At 43.2% G+C, this 24,724-nt stretch overlaps 1 protein-coding gene across 2 annotated transcripts in view; it reads right to left on the reverse strand.

The window, feature by feature from the left end:
• Positions 1-24,724, reverse strand: part of LOC138249903 (ATP-binding cassette sub-family C member 2-like) — a 546,861-nt gene that overhangs the window by 107,743 nt on the left and 414,394 nt on the right. For both annotated transcript variants that reach the window (XM_069204120.1, XM_069204121.1), the window contains 4 exons: positions 11,958-12,157; positions 4,075-4,201; positions 3,510-3,611; positions 1,546-1,689 (listed from right to left, as the gene is read on the reverse strand). In XM_069204120.1, coding sequence (XP_069060221.1) covers positions 1,546-1,689; positions 3,510-3,611; positions 4,075-4,201; positions 11,958-12,157 — 573 coding nt within the window. The remainder of the gene's footprint in view (positions 1-1,545; positions 1,690-3,509; positions 3,612-4,074; positions 4,202-11,957; positions 12,158-24,724) is intronic.

The raw sequence follows: 24,724 nt of genomic DNA on the forward strand, positions 1-24,724 counted from the left end.
ATGTCCGGAGCACGCAGCTTTATACCGGTGATATTTACATAAATCCATCAGCTCTATAGTGATCTTGGTATCTAAAGCACAGGTATGGCACCTGGAATTCATAAACAATATTCGCCTTAGGTCTGAGATCAACAAATCCAGGAGGACTACCCAGGTGATTTGCTTTGGCAAATTAAAAAACTTTTGTTTAACATTAACCTTACTTAAATGTGTAAACAGAAAGGGAAATCAACAAATCCTAGCATACGTGTTACCTCCAACTTTAAGTCAAATCACATTCATAAGTATTTTACCGATATTTCAAATCGATTGTACCATTATACTTAAGGAGATCTCAAAATATACTGTGTTTAACTTATATTCTCTTACAATTGATCAATGTTTACAGGTTCATACAAAGGTAATGGTTGTGGAAGCATTTTCCATTGGCAAAGGTACTGATACCAAACAGTTTACTGTGAAATATAAGAAACAATTGTGAACACAAATCACATAGCAGGCATGCTTTAAAATGTGGGGTACTTCGTCTTCTCTCCTATGCGATACATGGAATTGATACATCCTTTTAGGCACTCATGTAGCCCCATCACCTTGATATTCTCATGTATAAGTTTGCTAACTGCACAATTGTCAGACAATTCTATTTAAAAAGAGCACGCCTATGATTTCCAGAGCTACCTGGCAATACCTCATAATAGTAAGTTCCATTTGTTTCGATTTCACTTACACTATGGAATGACAGCCAAAGTCCTAGTAGATTCTCAAAGTATCTAAGAACCTATTTTCTCCACGGTCAATATGGAGGGTGCTGCATTTATTCAGGAATACTAAAGTAATTTCTGTAAAGATTCATTTAGCCAGGGGGCCAAGATCTTTGCATGTTCATATTATACAATGATAGCTACAAATGTTATGCGTGGATATTGACAATGAAGGTTGACTGTTAACTGCAGGACGACCTGTTGACCTACTTAAAGGAGGCAAACAAATTACTTTGCAGTTAACAGTATCCTTTGAACTTGTCGCCAGTAGCTTTTAAATGCCAGCGATCAAGGACTGATTCTGAGCTCTTCTTTGTGTTCGTGTTTTCATGTCGTGATAAGGAACTAACTCAGCACATGGATGAAAGAAAAAAATCAATACGCAATGTTATCTTTTGATTTAAATTCACATAATTTATATTTTATTTGCCTGTCTGGCTGTCACGCCCAAACTTGCCTTTGAAAGGCTGGTAGCCCCAGAGACGAGCTAGTCACATATCTGTTAAGTGGTCCCCTTCAAGTGTGATCTCACTACCAGTCCTGATTTATTAACCAACCGCACAGTGCTGAGCCTGTGAAGCAGACTAGTGTACTGAATAAAGTAACATTACGTGTTCCCAGAAGTCAGAGTGGTTCCACAAAAAAACATGAAATCTCTGATGGTGTTACGAATGAGAGTGAGTAACTTGACAGTGCTAGAGTCATATGTCAGGATCACCTGGAAGACAGGCGGACTTGCCTGCAGCAAACATTGTATTGACTGACACCCTTAACCATACAGTACCTTTTCCTTAGAATCCAGTTCAAAGGTGATATCCCTTAGAGCAAGATCAAGATCTCTTCTGTAGCGAGTCTGATAATTTGTGAACTGTATAATTCCTTTATCCGGCCATGATTTAGGGGGCCTTCTTGATGTAATCCAGGGAGCCTACGTCAGAGAGAATAACGTTTCAGTTGATGGAGGTTACAATTAAAAAGCATGCAAGATTTTGTAAAAATATCTTTCTTTTGCCACGAAAGTGTGGCTACAAAATCATACAAACTGAAACAACACGTCATCCCAAAAAGAAATACATTGCATGAGATAAATGTCCATTATGTTTACGCTGAGCGATAATGTACGTAGGAATTTCCTGTAAGAACAGCAATGTTGAAGTCTGTGATCAATTTGAATCTAGGGTCCTTTGCCAGGAAATCATGCACTTTGCATACAATTATTTGAATCGTTAGCCTCTCCATCTCTAGAGACTAATTTGCAAAAAAAACCTAATAAAATAAAGTGGAGAAGCCCAAAGTTATTTCTAGGAGCCAACTATGGGTGGCTTTTACAGATGCCAGGGGTACCTCTTTCTATCACGTCCTGACTCTTTACCTCATTGCACATTGTTTTTATCCCAGGTTTCTCCTTTTGTCACTGTTTTACTGTCTTTCTCTGCTTCCTTCTTTCTCCATTTTCTGTCTTTCTCTCTCTCTATTGCTATGGGTCAAAGACTGAGGGTGAATAAATCCTAACCCTCTGGGATCATTGGTCACTATGATCCAGATGTGAAGACCAATACAAGTGTAGACCATGTGGTGATGAAAAACCGGCTCATATGATGTTGCAGCTCTTCACCTACCTTACAGGCATTCACTGCACACTGTTCTCTTCATGCTCATCAACATTCCCTCAGCCCATGGAGTACAAGCAGCAGACCAAATAACAAACAACATGGACACTTTTCATAAACTAAAAACATCATTTCACCCATCCCTAATGCTTGTAAGCTTGTTATAGACAACACCCCTTCATCACCAGCCTATGTAAATGTAATGATATCACACTATTTAAAACAGTTACACTGGTGTCCCCATAATGGTGTGTGTATAAACTCAAGCCCTACCAAATAATCTTCAAAGTCAGAGACAACCTCACAGACAAAGTGCACATACCTGATTGTCTTAAGACAAAATGTAGGACTTCTCTAGCAATGTTCAGTATTTAAATGTTTCATGTAGAAAGGATAAGGATATAACCGTATTATGTAACAAAATTCTGGAATGGACCTCCTTTGTGTATGAGAGTTTTCTCTTCACTGGAACAACTTACAAAAGAAAGAAAGAACTAAGCACCCACCTCTTTAACATGTTTTTCCTACCAACTGAATAACGGCCTATCCGTAACAACCTACATGTTGACATGTGGAATACACTTACATATGATCACCTTTGCCTGAAACTTCCTGAATTATGTATACCGCTTAACTCTAAAACTGCCCCTGAACTGACTAGGTTAACCACATCAGCCTAACACATATCTCCATTTTACAATGGAAAGTGTCAAGGTTGCTCTTTAGTGAAGCCTACACTTTATAAATATTCAAAGTAAAATTTAATTAAATAAACATTCAGTAACACAAGTTAATAAGATAGTACAGTTAATAAATGAATCTACAATTGATATGTGTGTGTGTGTGTGTATCCTAAACTATGTTGATTTAAATGTTAGCGGGTTGAGTCAGCCTTTTTGTTCTTCACAAAGTCAAAATGAGTAGCATTTGATTAGATAATAGTGACAACTGCTATAAATACCCAGTGGCAACTGATGTTGCAGTGTGCATTTGATTGCACACCACATTTCATTGCAGCAGCTATTTATTATTTAAGCTACAAACACGGCACTAACTGTTGCTAGGTTTAAAGTGTGTTAGTGGAGGCAAGTGTCTGCATAAAACTGAAAAGTGGCATTATCCTTTCAAAAATACTTACCTCCTTCTCCATTTCTGCATACTCGCATACTCTCTCAATAGCAACACCATTCGTTTCAATTTCACAAGCTTTTCGAACCCAAAAATTTAATGTTTGAGTGATCTGTAAAGAAAATGGGTAACAATTATGTGACAATACAAAACAAATGCATGCTGTAAACACCTTATTTGTTCTGAAGCAAATTACTTAAATGTAAGATAGCATGCATATTACAAAAACTGAAAGTGATAGGTGGAATGCTTGCATAATTCTAAGCCACTAGCAATCACATGGAAAATATTCCGACAGAACAAGAACACAAGCAACCCTATACATGTTTCAGCCTTGTCCAGCCTCATCAGAGAAGTACAGCTTGTTTCCTTTGGCACAGCAAATTCAGTCACATATGTTGAGAGAAGGCTGGAAAGCATTAAGAGCTGTCACCAGGAGGGGTGCTTGAAAACCATATTCTTTTAGGCCACTACTGAAGCGTCTAGTAAAATTACAGGACTGGCAATAAACAGTACAACTTTCTCACTTCATTCATGCAACCTGTTTATTAGTAGTCAACTCATTACATACTTACGTTCAAGGCATATGATACTGATAAACCAACTATGCTGGAAGTAATTTTGTCTCTAGTCAGAACTGCAAACAGAGCAGCAAAGAACACCATCAAGTTTCCAAGAAACTCCAGCCTGACTGCCAGCCATCTGCAATAATACAATACAACACAAAAGAGAAAGAGACATAACAAACTGAAACGTTATCTTTTTGTAATTTATGAAGCACACAAGAAGGAACTCAAATTGAACATTTGCATGAACTATTTTTACATCCAAACCGTACATCACACTAACTAACTTGATTGAACGTTTCATACGGTCTATTTGAACAATGGAATTTACTAAAATTAACTGGGTCATTCACTATAGCTTTATAGCCCGCTGTAGCGGGCTATACCAATGATTAAAGACCTGCTCCAGTGTTAAAGGTCAGAGCAGAAGGCTAGGGCCTCTAATAAGGGAGCGGGCCTTAAATGTCAGGTATAGCCCAGCTACGGCGGGATATAAAGCTACTAGGACATTCAGCCCCATCAAGGAAAAATGCTCCAATTGGTCAAATAAAGACCTCACAGAGCCCAAGGGAGCTGAAATATCCTCGGGCTCCATGAGATTCTTCTTCATAGCTTTTGCTATAAACGACAAACATTGGAATGTTGATGCTTCGGGCTTTTACAAGCCATTAGAAGCCCGGAGCTTCTCCATTGTCTTCAATGGAGAGCCCAATATTCCAGTGTTCTAATCACAGTTTAATACACTGGTGCCCTACAACTATTGTTGTATAGTTATAGCAAAGAACGGTACTGCGTGGTCTACAAAAGAGAATGGAATACACGTACAAATGAAAAGAAAAAAAACGTAAACAAATATTGGATGAGCCAAGTTGGATTGTTTACCTTATTCATAAGAATTCTCAATGTTTCCAAAACAATTCTCTTCATTTATTTTTGGCTGTTTTTACCCCCTTGACTTTCTGATTTAAGAAACTTTGAAGCATCAGTTATCAATGCATAACTAAAAATCTAATGTTACTTTCAGATGGCGTAATGTAACCAGCATTACCTTTCATCAGAACGCTCAGGAAAGTATAAACAATTTGAATGACAGTGACAATATCTTTACACTATAGTTCAACTTTGATATACCCTTATCTATTAGGAGCTCTTTAGAAAATATATGGTCCACCATGAATGTCAAGGTTGGGCGGGATATGGTCAATTGTGCAAAGTGGAAAGGTGGCGAAATGTAAAGCATAAGCGATCTTAAACCATTGGACACACATTGTGCAGAACATGGGATTCCATTCTCCTACCACTAGAAATACTGCCAAATAAAACACTACTTGAGAGGTCATTTTGGGCCAGACCCCACCAATTACCTGAATCACTGATACACAAATATACAGTAACCCGTAGATCTCTCAAGGCACAGTCTCAAACATATTTCAGGTCCTAATCTATGCACTGAACTCGTCTTCTACGAGATCCGTAAGTAAAAACACTGGCAAGCGAGGCTAGTGACAGACTACACAGAGGAAGACTGGTCGGCTGTCATGGAGCATTATGACTGCACTTTGCAGGAAGCCAGAATGACGTTTTTGTACTTCAAGGATGGTTCATAACTGGTACTACTCCCCATGTATGCTCCAAAACTCCAGGTTAGCCCGGAACAATAAATGCTGGAGTTGAGCAGAACCTGACTGTGACCTTGTTCATTATAGGGTCATGCATGTGCCTAGACCCATACAGGAGAGATGTAGAATGAATGCTCCATGACACTAGTATGTCAATTTGTAGAATAGGCTAAATTATCCCTTTTGCATAACACATAAGACACAGAGGATACTACACTTGACTGGAGGAAATGGATGTCTACTGCTCCTATGGTGCCTAAAATGTTTATACTCCGTCACTTGCTCACCCTAAACATACCCCTGTACCAGGAAAGGTTAACAGAAATGTTTAGGCCAGCTACGTATGAGAGGCAAATATGCACCAAACAAGCCCAACAAAATTCGCCGGCGATGTGGGCCCCTTTCATACATCATACATACTCCTAGGTAGGTACATTCCATCCATCCCCCCATACCACCTGCCCTACCTGAGTTAAGATCAGGCTTATGATAGAGGGAACCGAGAGAAACTGGGAGGTCAGGTGGTGGAAGGTTGAGTGGAATGCTGGCAGTATATGGAAACGTAGATGGATAATGTTGTTTCTGTTATTGTTGTTATTGATATTGCCCACAAACGGGACTGATTCCCAAAACTGATATTACTGAAGCACCTCAGTACAGGCAGTATCCCCAGTCTGTAGTTTAAAAACTGTTCTTTTGTGTCATTGTTGTAAGGTATTGCTAAATAGCCTTGAGGGGATCCCCACTGCCCCTCCTACTTCCAGAGCTGAGGCTTCCTTTAAAAGAACACAATGTAGAATGTGATGAGTTCAACTCTGCGTGCATGTGTAACAACAGAAATAAGATCATCCATTTCCCCTTATCTCTTGCACTCAAAGCCAACCCTTGGCTTTTGTTTTCACTGCAAAATGTGATCGATAAACCTCATTTTTGTTAAATTGCACCTTTGCAAACTCCATCCAAAACTCGCAGTTCTCTACGCAAAGACTTGAATTAAAGCCACACCCCTGCAAGAGTATTCTAGACTTCCATTAGTGTGTTTTCTATCATACTGTAGAGTTATTTACCAAACATTCAACTTTCCTAGACACGACTTTACCTTCACAAACAGACATCAGGCATACCTGTTTAGGACATCAACAGGCCCTTATACAATTTCCTCAAGCTCACATTAAAATCTATCAACTGCCTCGCCTGTTCGGCATCTTGCACATATAATATATCTGTATAATCTTTCTGGTATTGTCTGCTCACAAACCAAATGACATCTTATCTCCCCCAAAACATGTGTGCCATCTCTCAGTTTAGATTATTTTCCATACAGCCATATACCCGCATCATCTTTCTTAAAGCTGCCTTCACCTAGAATACTATCATTATTGTGGAAGGGTGATATAATGTTGGAGGCCTCACCGGGGCAGATACTGACACAGTGAGCAGTGTGTGTGTGTGTGCAACTGCCCCCCCCCGTCCCTGAGCGGCGCAGGTATTTTTATTGATAACCGTGGGCAACCCCCAGCCCTCGAAATGCATGTGCCTTATATTGTATTGTAGCGGTTGGGTGGCTCACTACATCCCTTTCGCAACTTTTGCAAAAGAAAAAAACAAACAGAGCAGAACAAAAACACAATAGAAAACACCACACCCCCCAAACAACTGAATTCTCCACCGGCAAGGCTTTTGCAGCTCCACTTTGTGACAATGGCATCCATCCCACAGCCCTCTGCCACAGCACACAAAGGGCCGTATTTATACTTTTTGGCGCACAACTGCGCCAACGCAGTTGTGCGTCAAAAAATGTAACGCCGGCTAACGCCATTCCAAAGCACCATGCGGGCGCGGTATTTATGGAATGACGTTAGCCGGCGGAGCTGCCTGGTGTGCGTAAAAAAAAAATGACTTACACCAGGCAGCGCCGGCGTAGGGGAAAATGGAGCTTGGGCGCCAAAAAATGGGGCAAGTCAGGCTGAGGCAAAATTTTTGCCTCAACCCGATTAGCGCCATTTTTTTTTACTCCCAACCCCCATTGAAATTACTCCTGTCTTAGCAAAGACAGGAGTCATGCCCCCTTGCCCAATGGCCATGCCCAGGGGACTTCTGCCCCCTGGGCACGGTCATTGGGCATAGTGGCATGTAGGGGGGCACAAATCAGGCCCCCCTATGCCACAATTTTTTTAAAAAAAAATACTTACCTGAACTTACCTACCTTAAGTTCCCTGGGATGGGTCCCTCCATCCTTGGGTGTCCTCCTGGGGTGGGCAAGGGTGGCAGGGGGTGTCCCTGGGGGCATGGGAGGGCACCTCTGGGCTCCTTCCGAGCCCACAGGTCCCTTAACGCCTGCCCTGACCAGGCGTTAAAAAATTACGCTAAAACGGCTGGACGTCATTTTTTTTGACCCGCCCACTCCCGGGCGTCATTTTTGCCCGGGAGTGTAAATACGGCGCACATGCCTCGGAGTCATTTTTTAGATGGGAACGCCTACCTTGCATATCATTAACGCAAGGTAGGTGTCCACGCTAAAAAATGACGCAAACTCCAAGATCTTTGGCGCTCGACGGGTCTAACGCCAAAGTATAAATATGGAGTTAGTTTTGCGTCGGATTTGCGTAAAAAAAAACAACGCAATTCCGGCGCAAACAGAGTATAAATATGCCCCAAAGTCTCTCAGTCTCTGGCTCGGGCAGGAGTTTCTTCACAGCTGATAGGGGTGGCCTCCACCCTCGCGTTCCCTGATGGGGGCCATCTGTTGTTCACTGGGACATGGGACTACAACATCAGATGCTGTTGCCGACTGCTCCTTTTTTTCTCCAGCAGCATGGTCCCTGCTCCTGGGTAGTGGGGTTGATATATTATGGGAAACTTCCATGTTGCCCTTCTTGGTGGTGACCATGGTTCCTCGTATCTGCACTACTTTCCAAACCTCCTTCTCAGAGGATGTGCGAAATTTCCAGCCAGGGTGCCGATCTTTGATGATTACATAGTCATTTACCTGGACTTTTAGCTTGAACGCCCTCCTCTCATGCCTGGTTCTCTGATTGTTCACTCTCCTCCTTTCCTGAGCCCCTGCTATGTCCATCTCAGCTGGAGTCCACTGTGGGGGGTGAGCGGTATGCCCTCAGGAATTGATGCCAGCAGCACTCCAAGCTATCTCCCTTCTCAACCCCTATCAGGAGTGCACCACTGAGGGTCGTCATTAACCATTCAACTTCCCCAATGGCCTGCAGCCATTGAGGTGTGATTTTTCAAAGGTGCACATTCAACTGGCGGAGGTACTCCCAAAATTCTTGCCCATGAAAAGGAGGTCTATTGTCTGTTTTAACCTCGTCTGGTAGGCCGAGTAGTGCAAGGAATTTTTCCAGCACAATTTTCACTCACTCAAAGGCCGTGGACCACACTACTTCTACTACTGGGAACTTGGAATGACTGTCCATAATTACGAGGGTGACTCGGCTAGCAGGGAAACTCCAAAAGTTCTTGCTGACAAATGACCATGGATTCCTTACTGCCCCCTGCATGATGATGGGTGCTACCGAGGGTTCAGCACTTGTGAGCCCACAAGAACGGCAGCTGGCCACTGGGTCTTCTACCATTCGATCCATCCCTGTGAACCATACTTTGGATTGAAGATGGGCTTTGGTTTTAGCTACGTCCTGGTTACCCTGATGAAGCAGCTCCAAGGTGCAGTTCCATAAGTGATGCAGTATGACTATTTGGTGTCCTCTCAAGACGAGTCCCTTCTCGCTTTCACTTAGTTCATCTCAACATCTCCACAGCAGTGTTCTGGACTTCCTCTCGATTTCTGTCAGTACTCTCAGACCATCTAGAAAATCTTTCCACTGCTTGTCTTGTAAGGCTTACTTGTCTCTTTCCAGACATGTGTCCATGTTAGTGGCCTCTGCGATTTCTTCCTTCGCCAATGTTTTGGGACAGGTAATTTCTGTTACCATTCTCACAAACCCTTCTGTTCCTGCTTCACTGTCCCCTTCCTCTTGTGGGTCCATAGCCATCGCGTGACGTGAGAGGTAGTCTGCCGAGTTGGTCACTCCTGGTTGATACACCACCTCAAAAGAGTAGGGTTATAGCTGAACAGCCCACCTTTCAATCCTTGGGCATCCTTGTTGTGCTGTCCCGATGAATAGGGGGCATAAATGGTCAGTGGTCGGTTACCACTCAAACTTCTGTCCACAAAGGTACAGGTGAAAGTGCTTGCATGCCCACCTGATTGCTAAGGCCTCTCTCTCTATCTGGGTGTGGCGAGCCTCCACTGCCGTGAGCGCTCTACTCGCATATGCAATGGGTACCCACCGGGCTGGCGTCAACGATCAGTTCTATGGAACATGTGGGAATGAAGTATGTTACTGTGGCGTTGTGGAACAAAGCCTTCCTTACCTGATTAAACGTTTTCGCCACTGTTGTGGACCATTCCCATTGCACATCTTTCCTAGTGAGGCTTTGAAGAAGGTCAGGGTGCGTGGCCAGATTTGGTATGAATCTTGTACAATAGTTCACCATGCCGAGGAAGCTGCACACCTCTGATTGACTTCTTGGTATGGCAGTGGTTCTGATGGCTTCCACTTTCGAAGGGAACACCTGGAGATCGTCTTGCAAGCACTTGTACCAGATAAAATCCACTTTGTTGGCTGTAAGGGACAACACTGGACACAGTGGGTAGTGTGTGTGTGCAACTGCCCCTTGAGAGGTGCAGACCCTTTTATTTATAACCTCAGGCCACGCCAGCCCTCGGAAAGCGTGTGCCTTACATTGTATTGTAGTGGCCGGGTAGTTCACTACACCAATGGCCCTCAAATAGTGCTCCCTTACCCTTCCAAAAATGTACACTTATACCCAACATTTTTTTAGTAGTTTTCCATATTAAGTTAGGGTACCAGTGCTGCAAATGTGTGTAAATGTTCTCATAGTTCTCACTTGCAGCAAATTCAAACCATTTCCATTAGCTACCCTCTCATCTATTCCACACCTTTTTCTAAATACACTACTGTGGAAACTCTGACCACCTAGTGAATTTGCCACACAAGTTCTATATCTGAGCCTCAATGTCCACTTATCCTCACAAAGATTACTTCCAGCCCTATATGCACCATTTTGAAAACATGAGTATAAAAACTGTGAGTATTGACTCCAAGTCGCTGCTGGAATCCAATCATCATTTTTTAAGTTAATCTCAGACCGGGCAGAGTTACTATGGAGCATTCCACAAAACTGCCTCTCTGTGTCTAGAAGTGATATTTCAGTTTTCTGTACCTAAATCCTACATTTATAAAAAACAGAGAGAGTTATGCTTCACAATGTTGGTACTTCAATGAGCAACTCCTTATTAGTAAAACTTCAAATCGGGCACAAACCTTTCTCTTTGTACTAACTGTAAATACATATTCCCTGAATACTTCATTGTTGATGTTTTGGGACCAAGGTACAAAAGCATGAAGTAGAACTTGATGACTTCTGGTTCACATATCATAAATGTCTTTGTGTATTGGCCCCTTTAATTTTAAGGGCACGTAGATAAACTCTAGAATGCCCATATTCTTTTTTGTTTCTTCTGCCCAGCTGCTCAGAGTTTAACAAAATACGATATAACCTATAATTGCCTAATTCACACAATCCATAATGAGCTCTTTTGTGCAGAATGCATATGTTCAAAGAGGCCTAGCTCTTTCAATGTGACAAGTTCATAACACATGATTATAGTATATGAGTAGACAGAGCCGGCTTTAGCGCTGATGGCACCTGGTTTGGTACCGCCCACCCCATGACCACCTCCTTGGATTCCCTCACTACTACCGGCAAAAGTGGCCCTCATATCCATAGCCCCCCTCTTCACCTACATTTAATTTGCTTAAAAATGCTTGTAAAGGCTGGCTTTACAAATCCACTCATCTATCCACTTAAAATATAGATATGCTCTTTACTGCAGCCATATTAACCCTCTGCACTACATTATGGTGAGTCACAACTGCCACTGGACAAAACGCACATCTCTCTCTTCTAGCAGGAACAATAATCACAAGAGTTATCTTGACATGTTAATTGCTTTCTGAAGGCTGGACGCACAAGGAACTTTTCAGCAGGCAGTTTTAAATGGCAAGTTTTGTAAATTATTACTAAACACAGGTTACCCCCTCTTGCCCCAGAGGTCAGCACCTGCCCTCCAGATCAGCACCCAGTGTGGGCGCATCGGTCCCACCGTCCTAAAGCTGGCCCTCTGAGTAGAATTAGCACAGCAGGTTCAATAGCCATAAAGTAAAGATGTACCTGTTGGATATGACATTGTTGTAGTAGCACACCAGGTTTTCATTGACAACATCTTTGTTTTGATTGATAAATCTCTCCCGATGGCCGTATGCTCGGATAGTTGATGCTCCTAGTAGAGATTCACTGAAGTGAGAAATTACAGGGGACCGAGATGCTCCATCTAGTCGTCGGATTTGTCGTGAACTAGCAATATAATATCGCTAATAAAAACAAAGTAATAAAATAACTTTGAAAAAGTACTGAATAATACTCTGAATAACAATTTAAAAAGACGAAATTTAAGGCATTTTGGTCTACTGTTAATATTGATTAGTATTTTTCCACATACCTCTAGAACAAAATACAAATTGAATTTAAATGACCCATGATCAAATGAAGGGATTCCCATCCAACTTTTAAGTCATGTGACCCAGTAACACCTTACTAGGGAGATTGGTACAAGGGTGATTGGTACCTAGCTGCTTTGGAGAACTATCAGGAATCACATTCCAGACATGTTTGCAAAATGCTTACTGGAAGGTAGCTAGCTTTATGAGCCTGACTAGGCATGGCAAGGCCACAGTGATTGAAAGTTTTATGGATGTGAACTACAAAACAAACAATACATTTGCTACGGGAGAGATACAGGCCAACGTGGACTGTTGCAAAGAGAACTGAAAAATCAAGGAAGGTGATATAAGTGGTCAAATGTGTAGGTACACACAAGTGCAGACTCTTACGTGCAGACCATCTCTTTACAAGTGATACTGGAAATGTGTTAGAGGGAACTGAGGTAACATTGAAGGCTTGTCTAAAATCAGTAAATAAGTACCTGAATAGACTGGCAGTTATGGAGGAAATAAAATGAGTAGTACAAGAAACCCCCTGAAAGTGACATGAATGACGTCCCCCACCTCGTGTGCTATAAGCAACCAGCAGTTAATTGTATTCCAGGGCAGGGGGGATCTCGTAGGTCCACAGGCAAGGTGGCAGTCCTTTCTGATAATGGTCTGTCCATGGCCTCCGATTATAGCACGAGTGGAGCTGGAATGAATGCTTCAAGGAAATTCTTGAAAGGTTAAACACCTTGACCTGAACTGCAAACTGTGGTAAGGTGGTCAGGAGTTTACAAAAAATGAAATAATGGAGTTGAGAAGAAGTTTGGAAGCAGGAAAATCGGGGCTCCAAATAAGACTGACAAGCTTTGACTCTTCTTAAACAGAGCTGCTAGTAAAAGCTGTCCATTCAAATTTGGTCAACAAGGCATCAAAACCAACTTGTTTACAATGCCCTGTTGCAACACAGTTTGAGGGCCTTTGGCATCTCTGCAACCAGTCAGAAGCGAAGCGACCAGGTGATACTGATAGTCCTACTCTAAAATCCTAAAGTATGCAGCTTGGTTAAGAAGAAGCAGAACCTGGTGATGAAAAACACGGCTACAACTTTAAAGAGACAACCAAGCCATACCCTTTGGAAACAATTCCTGTTGTGGCCCAAAAAGACTCCAATGCACCAGGGGGACCTTTGCCAGGAGCCTGAGCATCCTAGAAATAGGTCAAGATACTCATTCAGTAAGGTTTTGGTAACAGCAACTTGCAAACAATTCCACAGAAAAGCAAAGTAGTTGGAATGGGGCTGCTTTGCTGACTTTCATTTCTTTTGTATAGCAGTGGTTGAATAATTTCATTATAAAATCACAATGCCAATGAGTCACTTAGATCATAGGTTATTCACTCCACTTTGGTAAAGGGGTAATTCCACTTGTATCATGAAATATTCATCCAGTTAATTCAATCCCCAGAGGACGCGTTCTCTTTTCCATGTTTTTGTGAATTGACTTTTAAGTCTTGTCTCTTTTTTTGCACTAATAGCCATTTCCCCAGAACTCCAGAACTAAGACCTTAAGATCTTTTTGAAGATTGCATGTATTCACTTATTCGTGTCATTTAAGGCATTGAGACACTGTAGTTTGTATATTCTAATGCTTCAAATGCCAGTTGGCCGAAGTGTGGTCTTTACAAACAGCACTCAGTGAAACAAATACTATTTGTATCACCATGACAAATAAGATATAGAAAAACATCAAAACACTTAATTTTAGAGGTGCTTGGTTCTCTTCACAGGATGGAATCATAGAATGGTCATCTTTTCATAATTATGTGATAATTATCTCCCAATATCACAAAAACTTATTTAAAAAAGAATGAATTAAATGAATGAATCGAGCTAAGTCAGTGCTAGAGATTCCCTGTCGATGTAGCTTTGGCAGGCTATGGAGGTGGGGAGAGTTAGAAGAAATAAGGTGCCTCTTTATGTTTTTTTTAATAAACCATTGTATTGGCTTTTTGCGTTATAAAGAACATCAATGAAACATAGCGGTAGATGTCTGCTATTCTTATAAACATAACACATTTACCATTACCTTTGGAATGCAGGCTTAAAACTCTGGAGTAGATTATTTATTCAAAGTTAATTTTGCTCCATCCACAACCCTCAAAGGCATTCATGTTTATGAAGACAACCTCTGAGATGACAGATCTGTTTCTCCATTATTTCGCAGTGATTGAGGTCTGCTCTCCATTTAGCCACACTCTGGGCCTTGGTTGCCATCCACGTTTGTGATGTATCATATTTAGCTATTACTAAACCCAGGCCAAAAATGGTTCCTTGTATTTATCCAAATTAAGCTCATTTTGTAATACTATACTTGGAAGTGCTATACATAGGTTAAGGGTAACAGTGTGCCAAATGACATAAGACAGAGTCCTTGTCACTGCTCCTCAGTACCTCTGAAAAACCCTACAACTTCCTCTTCCCTCCTCAAATCTGAGGCAATTAGGGGATGTTTCTTTTGGTAATGCACCATACATTTTCTTGATTATAGTCCATGTGATGTAGATATTTGAACTGTATTTACCTTTATTATGATTAAATTCTTATTTGCATATGGACCATTAATGCAGTCTGCCAGGCTTATGGGCTGATTTATCTCACACTACAGATTTTACTCTGTGAGGGTGATGGAGTAAAATACTCTATCAACCTGAAGGAGTAATTCTACTACAGATTTAGAGATATCCATGGCCCAGCGGACATTTCTTACACTGACACAGACTGCGGTCACAGCAGTTCCTCCCAGTGTGTGAACTGTGTGGCTGCATCAATATGACGATGCAGTATGGCATGCTTTTAACATCTTTTTTATTTTCGAAACCCCAAAGCTGGATTTTCTTTTTGAAAGCAACAAAGCAATGATCCCCTCACTATGGGAAATCCTGCCGTGGTGTAGGGGTCATTAAACTGATTTGGAGAAGTATGTCAGCAGAAGAGACTGAGTAGTGTCTGCTGCTGACATACTCATGTTCTGCCCGACTTAAATGAGGTGGAGGGAACTTCAGTTTGCTGGAGACGGTACTCCATTGCTGTTGTGGCAGAGTACCCTCTCCTCCAAACTCTAAATGAGGCAACATTTCTTTTAAGTTCTGGGAATTTGTTTGGCATGTGTAGGAACAATGTTCTATAGATCTACACTTTTTGTCAGGGAGCAGTAACATTGTAAATTTGTGCCTCTAGTGGGATGAATTCTGGGAGACTTTGAAGATGAACCAGCTATGGTGTCAATGTATGTCTGAGCTGTAGCTGGCAGAAGAACTGAGTCTTCAGCAAACTTAAGTCTTTCTGAGGAAGTTACAATAATTTGAGTTCAATGTTTGTGGTAACCATCCCCCAATTTTGTGATCCTTACAGTGACCTGTGCTGCTAATTCCTCTAAAGCAGACATTTGTGGTAGAAATCTTCCTGACCACATCAGAGTGTGTTGTGTCAATTTCGTCTTTCCCCAAATTTCCAAGAGGGAGTCACTCCATATTTTAAATACTGTTTTGGAGGCATGAGGCACTTTATGTGGTAGACCTACCCCAGATAAGGAAATCCATCAGGTCACATTGTCCTGTCACTTCAAAATGCTGTGAAGGGCCTAATCATCAAAAATACATTTGTTAATCATTGCTCAGTGAGATGCCTGATAGTAGGACACGTTATCAGTATTTTCAAGGCGACTTACATCACCCACCCATGTTGACTATGCAGGCCCCAGCTCAACATGAAATAGAGCTCAACATAGAGGGTAATGTGCTTATTGTATCAGAAGATCAGATAGAATACTGTCTTCTGTTTTGCTGAAGAGATTTTATGGCCTTTTTGTGGTGGATTTTGCATGCCAGATTTAAAGATCACTTAAGCACGTAATAGTAGTCAATGTAATACCAGTAATGTGACAGAAACAAAAGTGCAAATTTCTTCCAAGTATTAGACTTGATTCAGAGTTTTGCATAATTGTAACCGATTCTTAGCAAATTTTAGATGATGGAATTGTCCAGTCCAGGTTGCCACTGCCGTACTAACCAGTATTGCCATGGATTTTGTGAGAATTAGTGGTAGCACCAACCTGAGACCCATGACCACTTCTATGTCAAGGGTTCCTAAGTGCTTAATTACAAGTAAACACTTATAGAACAACTTATCCCAAACAGATCTAGGTATAATCATAACATTATATATATTAGGAAAAACATTTACAATTCTTACTTGTATTTCATATACATGTAGTTTAGAGTCCCCAATGGTGTAGTATAAACTTGGATAATTCAATTTTCTACTCAATATCATTTGCCCTGTCAAAGTGGCACGACCATTATGGACTTTCTGACTTGTATGCAAATATTCCTCTTTCTTTCAGTTTTGTTTCCATGAGAAACTTTGCAGGGTTTTTTTTGTGGTTGTGGTGCAACCTCAGTTATTAACCAAAGGCAGGTTTTCTAATAATTAATTCTGTTTGATAGCCAAAGCTGATGTCTTTACATGGTACTTATCACAGGTTTTGGCTACATTGCTGTGCATGAATAAACCTAACCATTTGTTTGTTTGTGACCATGTCATATAGAGTAGTGCACCATTTTTAATATCCTTGAATAATGAAGCATTCTTTTTACAAAATTTAATAATGATGCATGACATCTTGAATATGCCATCAGGTGTAATTACTTAATTTTCATCTGCTGTTTACCCTAGTTGAGTTGTTATCAATTTAGAACATGTTTTGTAGACATTCATTTAGTGATGCACAAACGCTAACGTGTCGCTATCAGGGCACTCTCTAGATGATAGACATTTAGGGCCTTATTCATGACCAAGTGATGCAGCGCAGCAAGTCACCTTGCTCCACTGCGTCACACGGAAAGAGTAGGAAAATACCGTATTAAACCCAATACGGTGCATTCCTTTTCTTTTCCCAGTGCTGGCACACAATGGGCTCCCTAGCGCCAACGCAGGTACCTCCGTTGCATGTAAGATTTATGCACAAACATAATTTTTAGATTTTTTCCTCTTTCTATGTGTGCAACAGAATGCACCACAAGTACAAAGAGGAAAACATGAGGAGAAATAAAGATATTTTTCTTGTTACGCCTCACCTAGGGAGGCGTAGGTTTTTGGCACATTCCCAGGTCTACCACTTCTGGTAAATCTGGAAATGTGTCAAAATCTATGGGTGTTGCATGGGACCACACCAGCTGCTCTGATATTTGATGACACATGATTTTAGTTGTGAGCACAAACTACAGCATGAACCACAATGTTCTTGGGATGACTGATGCTAAGATATCATCAGTGTATACCCATCCACTGAAATCATTTTTACCTATTACAAATCATATGTATCACACACTTAGAGGATAATCTAATAATAAATGATATCTTTATAATCCGAGACTTGAAACACACTCAGTCGCCGATTATAAAGAAAAGACGTCAGAACTCGACTATTTTAAGTTATTACAGTTGGGTTCTGAGGTCACAATGCCTGATGCCAGAGCTAGCAGCTGAGGTGAAAGGCAGGTCAGATCACAGAGCATAATTAAAGCATCTGTTTAAAGCAACTAAAACTGAACATTGCTTTACTTTCTTATGCTCTATTTTGATCCATTTAATAGCTTCCAATGACAAGCAGTGAGAATATGTTTATATTTTGCACTCCTTAGACTGAGAAAAGCTAGAATATTTCTGCATGTTTCAACACCTTTGGAGGCACGTTTGTTTTTCTTTGTTTTAAAAAAAACTGATTTGCTTTGAACTTTTTCTAACATCAGTCATTTGGATGGTGTATTCCTCAAGAACAAAATTTTTATTGGTGCCAGCACCATCAATCAGTAGTCGTTCAACAGTTACAAATAGCTGCTTCAAGGACATAACCTAACCCCTTGCATGCTGAAGATGGAATGGTTCCGTCCTCAGCTGCGGTGGGTGTGTGCTAAGGAAGAACCATTTTGTCCTCGAACCGCCCATGGGGAAAGTGCTGGAGCACCCCTTGTGGGCTGCCCATTTCATCCCCCTCACACAGAGGATGCCACCCCCAACCCCCCATCAGCAATCTGATGGCAAAGTGTGCCAAGCCCATCAAATACAGCCGGGAACCACTGGAAGCAATTTGCTTCCAGCGCGTCTTTGGGAGTTGACGTCTTTTGGGTAAGTTCTTGTCTGGGGGATGGTTGATAAGGGGAACAGACTCTGGGGGCGAGTAAAGAGTTATTCCTTTCCCCATGTGTGGATTCCTCCTCCACGATTGCGGTACGGGCCACAGTCGTGGAGCAGGAATTCACTACTGGGCGTGAACAAGAGTGTCTTCCCTAGGGGGCCCATAGTGATATCCATGTTTCGGCCCTCCTGGGGGGCAGATCAGCTGATCTGTCCTCCAGGAGGGCCGAAACCCACTAGATCACCAGGAATTGTGTTACGTGTAATATTTTATGGGAGCAACCCCTTAGGCAAGGGTCAATTCCCTGGGTGCAATTACTGAACCAAGTTTCGCCCCCCACTCCTCCACAGTGTAGATCGGCCTTTTTTTGGCAGATCTGCCCCTTGGTGGGGTCGAAACCCACTAACCACTAGGGATTTTTGTCTGCATTATGTTTTTTAGGGAAGCGACCTCTTAGGCAAGGGTCGCTCTCTTGGGGGAAATTATTGATCCAAGTTTCGGCCCCCTTGGGAGTAGATTGGTCATTTCTTTGGGCTGATCTGCCCTCCCCCAAGGGGGGTCAAAACCCACTGGACCACTATGGATATTTTTCTGTATTCTGTTTTTTAGGGGAGGGACAATTATTGATCCATGTTTCGGTCACCGAGGGTGTAGACTGGCTGTTTTTGTGCCCGATGTGTTGTCTTGTGTGTAATTTTGTTTGTTTTTCCTTTCTAGTGGGATATCGTTGGTGCTTGCTGTGTCTGTGCATACTAAGCGCTAATGAGTCTACCTGTCTCTGGCAAGTGAGTGGTATTGTTTTTGAGTAATTAGGCCTTTGTGATAAAGCCACACTTTGTGTATTACTTATTTTACACTGTGTTGGTTATTGTTGACCTATTTGTCAAGTTGCTTTCATTAGTAAGGAATTTGGCTAGCTGCAGGATTGCAGCTCAGAAGGTTGTTAGTATGCTTTTTGAATCTTTCTCTGACCATGATTATGAGACTGAGCGCATCTGAGGTAGAGGAGGAAGTGCAAGGTTTTGGCAGTGAATTTTCTGTCTGATGATGAAGCTACTCTCAGGGCTTCATTTACAAGAATCTGACACATTGGCTTTGTTGCGTCAGAATTTATGTGCTGCCCTACGATCAGTTTTGACGCCTTGGATGCGCTGTATTTACAATACAGAGCTCCATGGTGCACACTTTCACTGATGCGTCAGTAATTCTGAAGCAACTGTGGCGCTTAACTTACGTATTGCTGGACTAGCATCAAAAAAATTATGCTGCTCCAGCAATGCAAGGAAGGCTTCCATAGAAAAAAGCCCTGCATCAGTATTAAGCGTGCTCTGAGCAGGTGGTAAAATTCTGATGCAGTGAAGTCACAGAATGACACAGTGAAATGTTGTATATTTCTCTGTATCAGTTCTGTGTGGCTCTTCCCGGAGTGGCTCTTCCCGTGGATACATCATACCTGGTGCAGGTATAATGTGAAGCAAGGCTTTACAGACTAAGACATTGGGCCCACTGTGTCCGTTTGTAACTGGGGAGAAGCATAAAGCCCTGCTTGCGCCATCATGGCGTAAGAAAAAATGACAACAGTGGCACAAAGGCCTTGTGAATGAGGCCCTCAGTGCAGAGGAAGTGCCTCTTTTAGAGGAGAATACTGAATTATCCATAGTCTAGCAGGAGGCATCTGGGGCTGCAAGACTTCCCAATGGAACAGCTGAACTCTGGGTTGCCTCAAACTTGGCGCAGCCGGTGATGCCTGACTTTACTTGTGTTGCAGGGTGTAGAGTGAATACTGAAATCTTTCAGCCTATGAATTTATTTCAGTTGTTTATGGACGATGTATTTTTGATGAGATTGTTGAGCAGAATAATTTGTATGCTGAACAGTATTTGAGGGACAACAGTGCCAGACTTAAGCCCCACTCTAGAGCTAGCCAGTGGACTTCCACAAATCTGGATGAGTTGAAGAAGTTCTTAGGTTCAGCTTTTTTGAAGGGCTTGATAAGGAAACCATTGCTATCTTCATATTGGCCTACTAGTTCCTTGATGGCAAAAGCTATATTTCCTGCAACCATGAGTCGTGATCGGTATTTGCTTCTGCTTTGAATGCTGCACGTTGTTGATAATGCTTCAGCGTTGCCATGAGATCACCCTGATTGTGACCATCTTTTTAAGATTCAGCCTGTCCTTGATCACTTTGTAGATCCGTTTTCAGAGATCTATGTTCCAGGGAACAGAAGATATAGCTGTGGACGAGTCTTTGGTCCTGTTCAAGGGCCATTTGGTTTTTAAGCAACACATTCCTAGCAAGAGGGCACGTTATGGAATTAGGATGTATATGCTGTCTAAGAGTAGGACTAGGAATGTCTATAACTTCGTGTTGTACACTGGTAGGAATTCCAGTATTGACCCACCTGATTGTCCGTCCAATTTTGGAGTTAGTGAGAAAATTGTTTGGGAACATGGTAGAGGACTTTTTAACAAAGGTCACCATTTGTATGTAGATAACTTCAAGTGGTGTGCAATTGTTCATGGAATTGGTCAAAGTGGACACTTGTGTTTCTGGTACAATCCACTCTAACCGTAAAGGATACCCAAGGAGTCTTCTTTGTAAAAACCTTGAGAAGAGATAGTGCAGTGCTTTGCATAGTGATGAGCTTCTAGCTGGGAAATTTGCAGGGAGGAGAGATGTCTGTATGCTGACTACCATCCATGATGAAAGTACTTCACCTCTGTCAGGCTGCTGAACCGCGCATACTGTAAGACTACTATAAGCACATGGGTGGTGTTGATAGAATAGATGAGGGGCTGGAACCTTACACTGCTGTTCATAAGGCTTACATTTGGTATAAGAAGTTGGCTATCCATCTTTTTCAATTAGCAAGCTTTAATGCTTTTGTGCTGTTCAAGGATTGTTCTCCGGAGTCACAGATGACATTTGTTCAGTTTCAGGAGTCTTGTTGTAGTGGGACAGGCACATATTACTACCATTGGAGTGGTGGAGGAGGTGGCTAGATTGAAAGATCACCACTTTGGCGATCATATTCCTCCCACGCCTAAAAAATACTTTCCCAGTAGGAGATGTAGAGTCTGTATGCAAAGAGCAATGTGGAAGGAGACTCCAGTGAACTGTTTAGTCTGTATAGTTTTCTTTTTTCTGTCCAGTTTCACGATTGGCATTAGTGTGATGTATTTAGTTACAGCTGTTGTGTTTGTAGTTTTGTATTCACTTACATTTGGTTTGCGTCTTGTTTTTTGTTAAAAAATTGTGATGATGGTGTGCGTAGACTGGTGTTTAGCTGGTTGTGTGCGTGGTCTGGCGATGTGTGTGAGCTGGTGCTTGGATGGCAGTGTGTGAGTAGTGACTTGCTGCTGGTCACAACACACACTGCTAGCCAAATGTCAAACAACACATTCCGTCAGCCGGTGTGATTGCTGTGTCAGGCATGTGGGTCGCTACACAGACTGCTAGCCGAACGTCAAACCACACACTCCGTCAGCTGGTGTGATTGCTTTGTCAGGCATGTGGGCATATAAAAGTGATGGGCCCTTGAATGGAGCACCCATTCACGAAAAAACCCGGTATGATGTAATCAGGTGTCGATGCAGACCCCTAACAGACTAGGTGACTCGATGGGACCCCAAAGCATGCCACCAACAAGGCTGGTGGGTGAAGGGTGTTTTTTCACAATTTTAGTGTTTGGGACAACACAGAAGTAAGAGACTTGGTAGCATGCTTGCTTCTTGTCTAGGGAAAATCTACTGTAGGAAAATGCCTCTGATGGCACAATTACCCCGTAACGTTTAGCCTTTTGTTGATGCTAGTTATGATTTAAAGTGTGCTGGGACCTTGCTAACCAGGCCCCAGCACCAGTGTTCTTTCCCTAAACTGTACCTTTGTCTCCACAATTGGCACAGCCCTGGCACACAGATACGTCTCTTGTAGATGGTACCCCTGGTACCAAGAGCCCTGTGGCCAGGGAAGGTCTCTAAGGGCTGCAGCATGTATTATGCCACCCTGGGTACTCCTCACTCTGCACATGCACACTGCCTCTCAGCTTGTGTGTGCTGGTGGGGAGAAAATGACTAAGTCGACATGGCACTCCCCTCAGAGTGCCATGCCCACAACACACTGCCTGTGGCATAGGTAAGTCACCCCTCTAGCAGGCCTTACAGCCCTAAGGCAGGGCGCACTATACCACAGGTGAGGACATAGTGGCATGAGCACTATGCCCCTACAGTGTCGAAGCCAATTCTTAGACATTGTAAGTGCAGGGTAGCCATAAAGATTATATGGTCTGGGAGTTTGTCAAACACAAACTCCACAGTTCCATAATGGCTACACTGAATACTGGGAAGTTTGGTATCAAACTTCTCAGCACAATAATTCTACACTGATGCCAGTGTGGGATATATTGAAAAATTCACACAGTGGGCATCTTAGAAATGCCCCCTGTATACCAGCCCAACTACTAGTGCAAGGCTGACCAGTTTCTGCCAGTCTGCACATTCAGAAGGGTTTCTGACCACATGGGGTGAGTGCCTTTGTCACTCTGTGGCCAGGAACAAAGCCTGTACTGGGTGGCAGTGCTTCACGCCTCCCTCTGCAGGAACTGCAACACCTGGCGGTGAGCCTCAAAGGCTCCAGCCTGGTGTTACAGCGCCCCAGGGCACTCCAGCTAGTGGAGATGGCCGCCCCTCCCGGAACAGCCCCCACTTTTGGCCGCAAGTCGGGAGGAGATAATGAGAAAAACAAAGAGGAGTCACCCTCCAGTCAGGACAGCCCCTAAGGTGTCCTGAGCTGAGGTGACCCCTGCCTTAAGAAATCCTCCATCTTGTTTTGGAGGATTCCTCCCAATGGGATTAGGGATGTGCCCCCTCCCCACAGGGAGGAGGCACAAAGAGGATGTAGCCACCCTCCAGGACAGTAGTCATTGGCTACTGCCCCCAGACCTAAACACACCCCTAAATCGAGTATTTAGGGGTGACCCTGAACCCAAAAAGACAGATTCCTGCAACCTGACATAAGAAGAAGGACTGCTGACCTGAAAGCCCAAAGGAGACGACGGAGACGACCACTGACTCAGTCCCAGCCCAACCTGCCTGTCTCCAGACTCTGAGAACCTGCACAGCGGCACATCCAGCGTGACCAGTAACCTCCGAGGACTTAGAGGACTGACCTGCAACCAAAGAACCAAGAAACTCCTGTGGGCAGTGGCTCTGTCCAAAACTGCAACAAAAAAAAATCTTCAAAGAAGCTCCAGCCTCACTCAGGAAGCGTGAGCCTTCACACTCTGTACCCAACGCCCCCGGCTCTTGTCCAGAAGAACCAACACTGCATAGAGGACCGCCAGGTGACTCCAACGACATGGACACCCTGAGTCGACCTCCCTGCACCCGCACAGCGACGCCTGCATAGAGGCTCCAGAGGCTCCCCCTGACCACGATTGCCCGGTAACAAAGGAACCAGACGCCTGGAAAAAGCACTGCACCCGCAGCCCCCAGGCCCAAGAGGAACCAACTACCGGTGCGTGAGTGACCAGCAGGCGGCCCTGATCCTAGCCCAGTCAGTGTCTGGCCCGAGAAGCCTCCCTGTGCCCTGCCTGCATCGCCAAAATTACCCCCGGGTCTCTCCATTGATTCCTATCTAAAAACCGACACCTACTTTGCACACTCCACCCGGCCGCCACTGGGCCACTGAGGGTGTATTTTGTGTGACTCTTTGAGGCCCGCCCCAGTGCTCTACAAACAAACCTCCCCCTCCCCCCCCCACCGGTCTGCTCCCCGAGGACGCTGGTACTTACCTGCTAGCAGACTGGAACCGGAGCACACCTGTTCTCCATAGGCGTCTATGCTATTTGGGCCCTACTTTGACCTCTGCACCTGACTGGCCCTGTGTTGCTGGTGGTGGGTGTTTGGGGTTGACTTGAACCCCAAATGGTGGGCTGTCTATGCCCAGGAGACTGACCTTGTAAGTGCTTTACTTGCCTGAGAAACTAACCAATACTTACCCCCCCCCAGAACTGTTGATTTTTGTACAGTGTCCACTTATTGCCATTTTTGCCAAAACTGTGTACATTGTAATGTAATGTAAAATGTAAATTCGTACTTGTAAAGCGCACTCCGACCCTGAGGTATCAAGGCGCTGAACGCATACCGCTGTGGAACCCCTCCTGGATTTTCCCTGTAAGGTGCCCACTCTTGGACAACCCACAAGGTGAAGCCAGGAATCCCAGCGCTGTTGGGGCCGTTGTGGAGATTAAGCA

The sequence above is a fragment of the Pleurodeles waltl genome, chromosome 8 (genome assembly GCF_031143425.1).
Source record: "Pleurodeles waltl isolate 20211129_DDA chromosome 8, aPleWal1.hap1.20221129, whole genome shotgun sequence".
In the NCBI taxonomy this organism is placed as follows: domain Eukaryota; kingdom Metazoa; phylum Chordata; class Amphibia; order Caudata; family Salamandridae; genus Pleurodeles; species Pleurodeles waltl.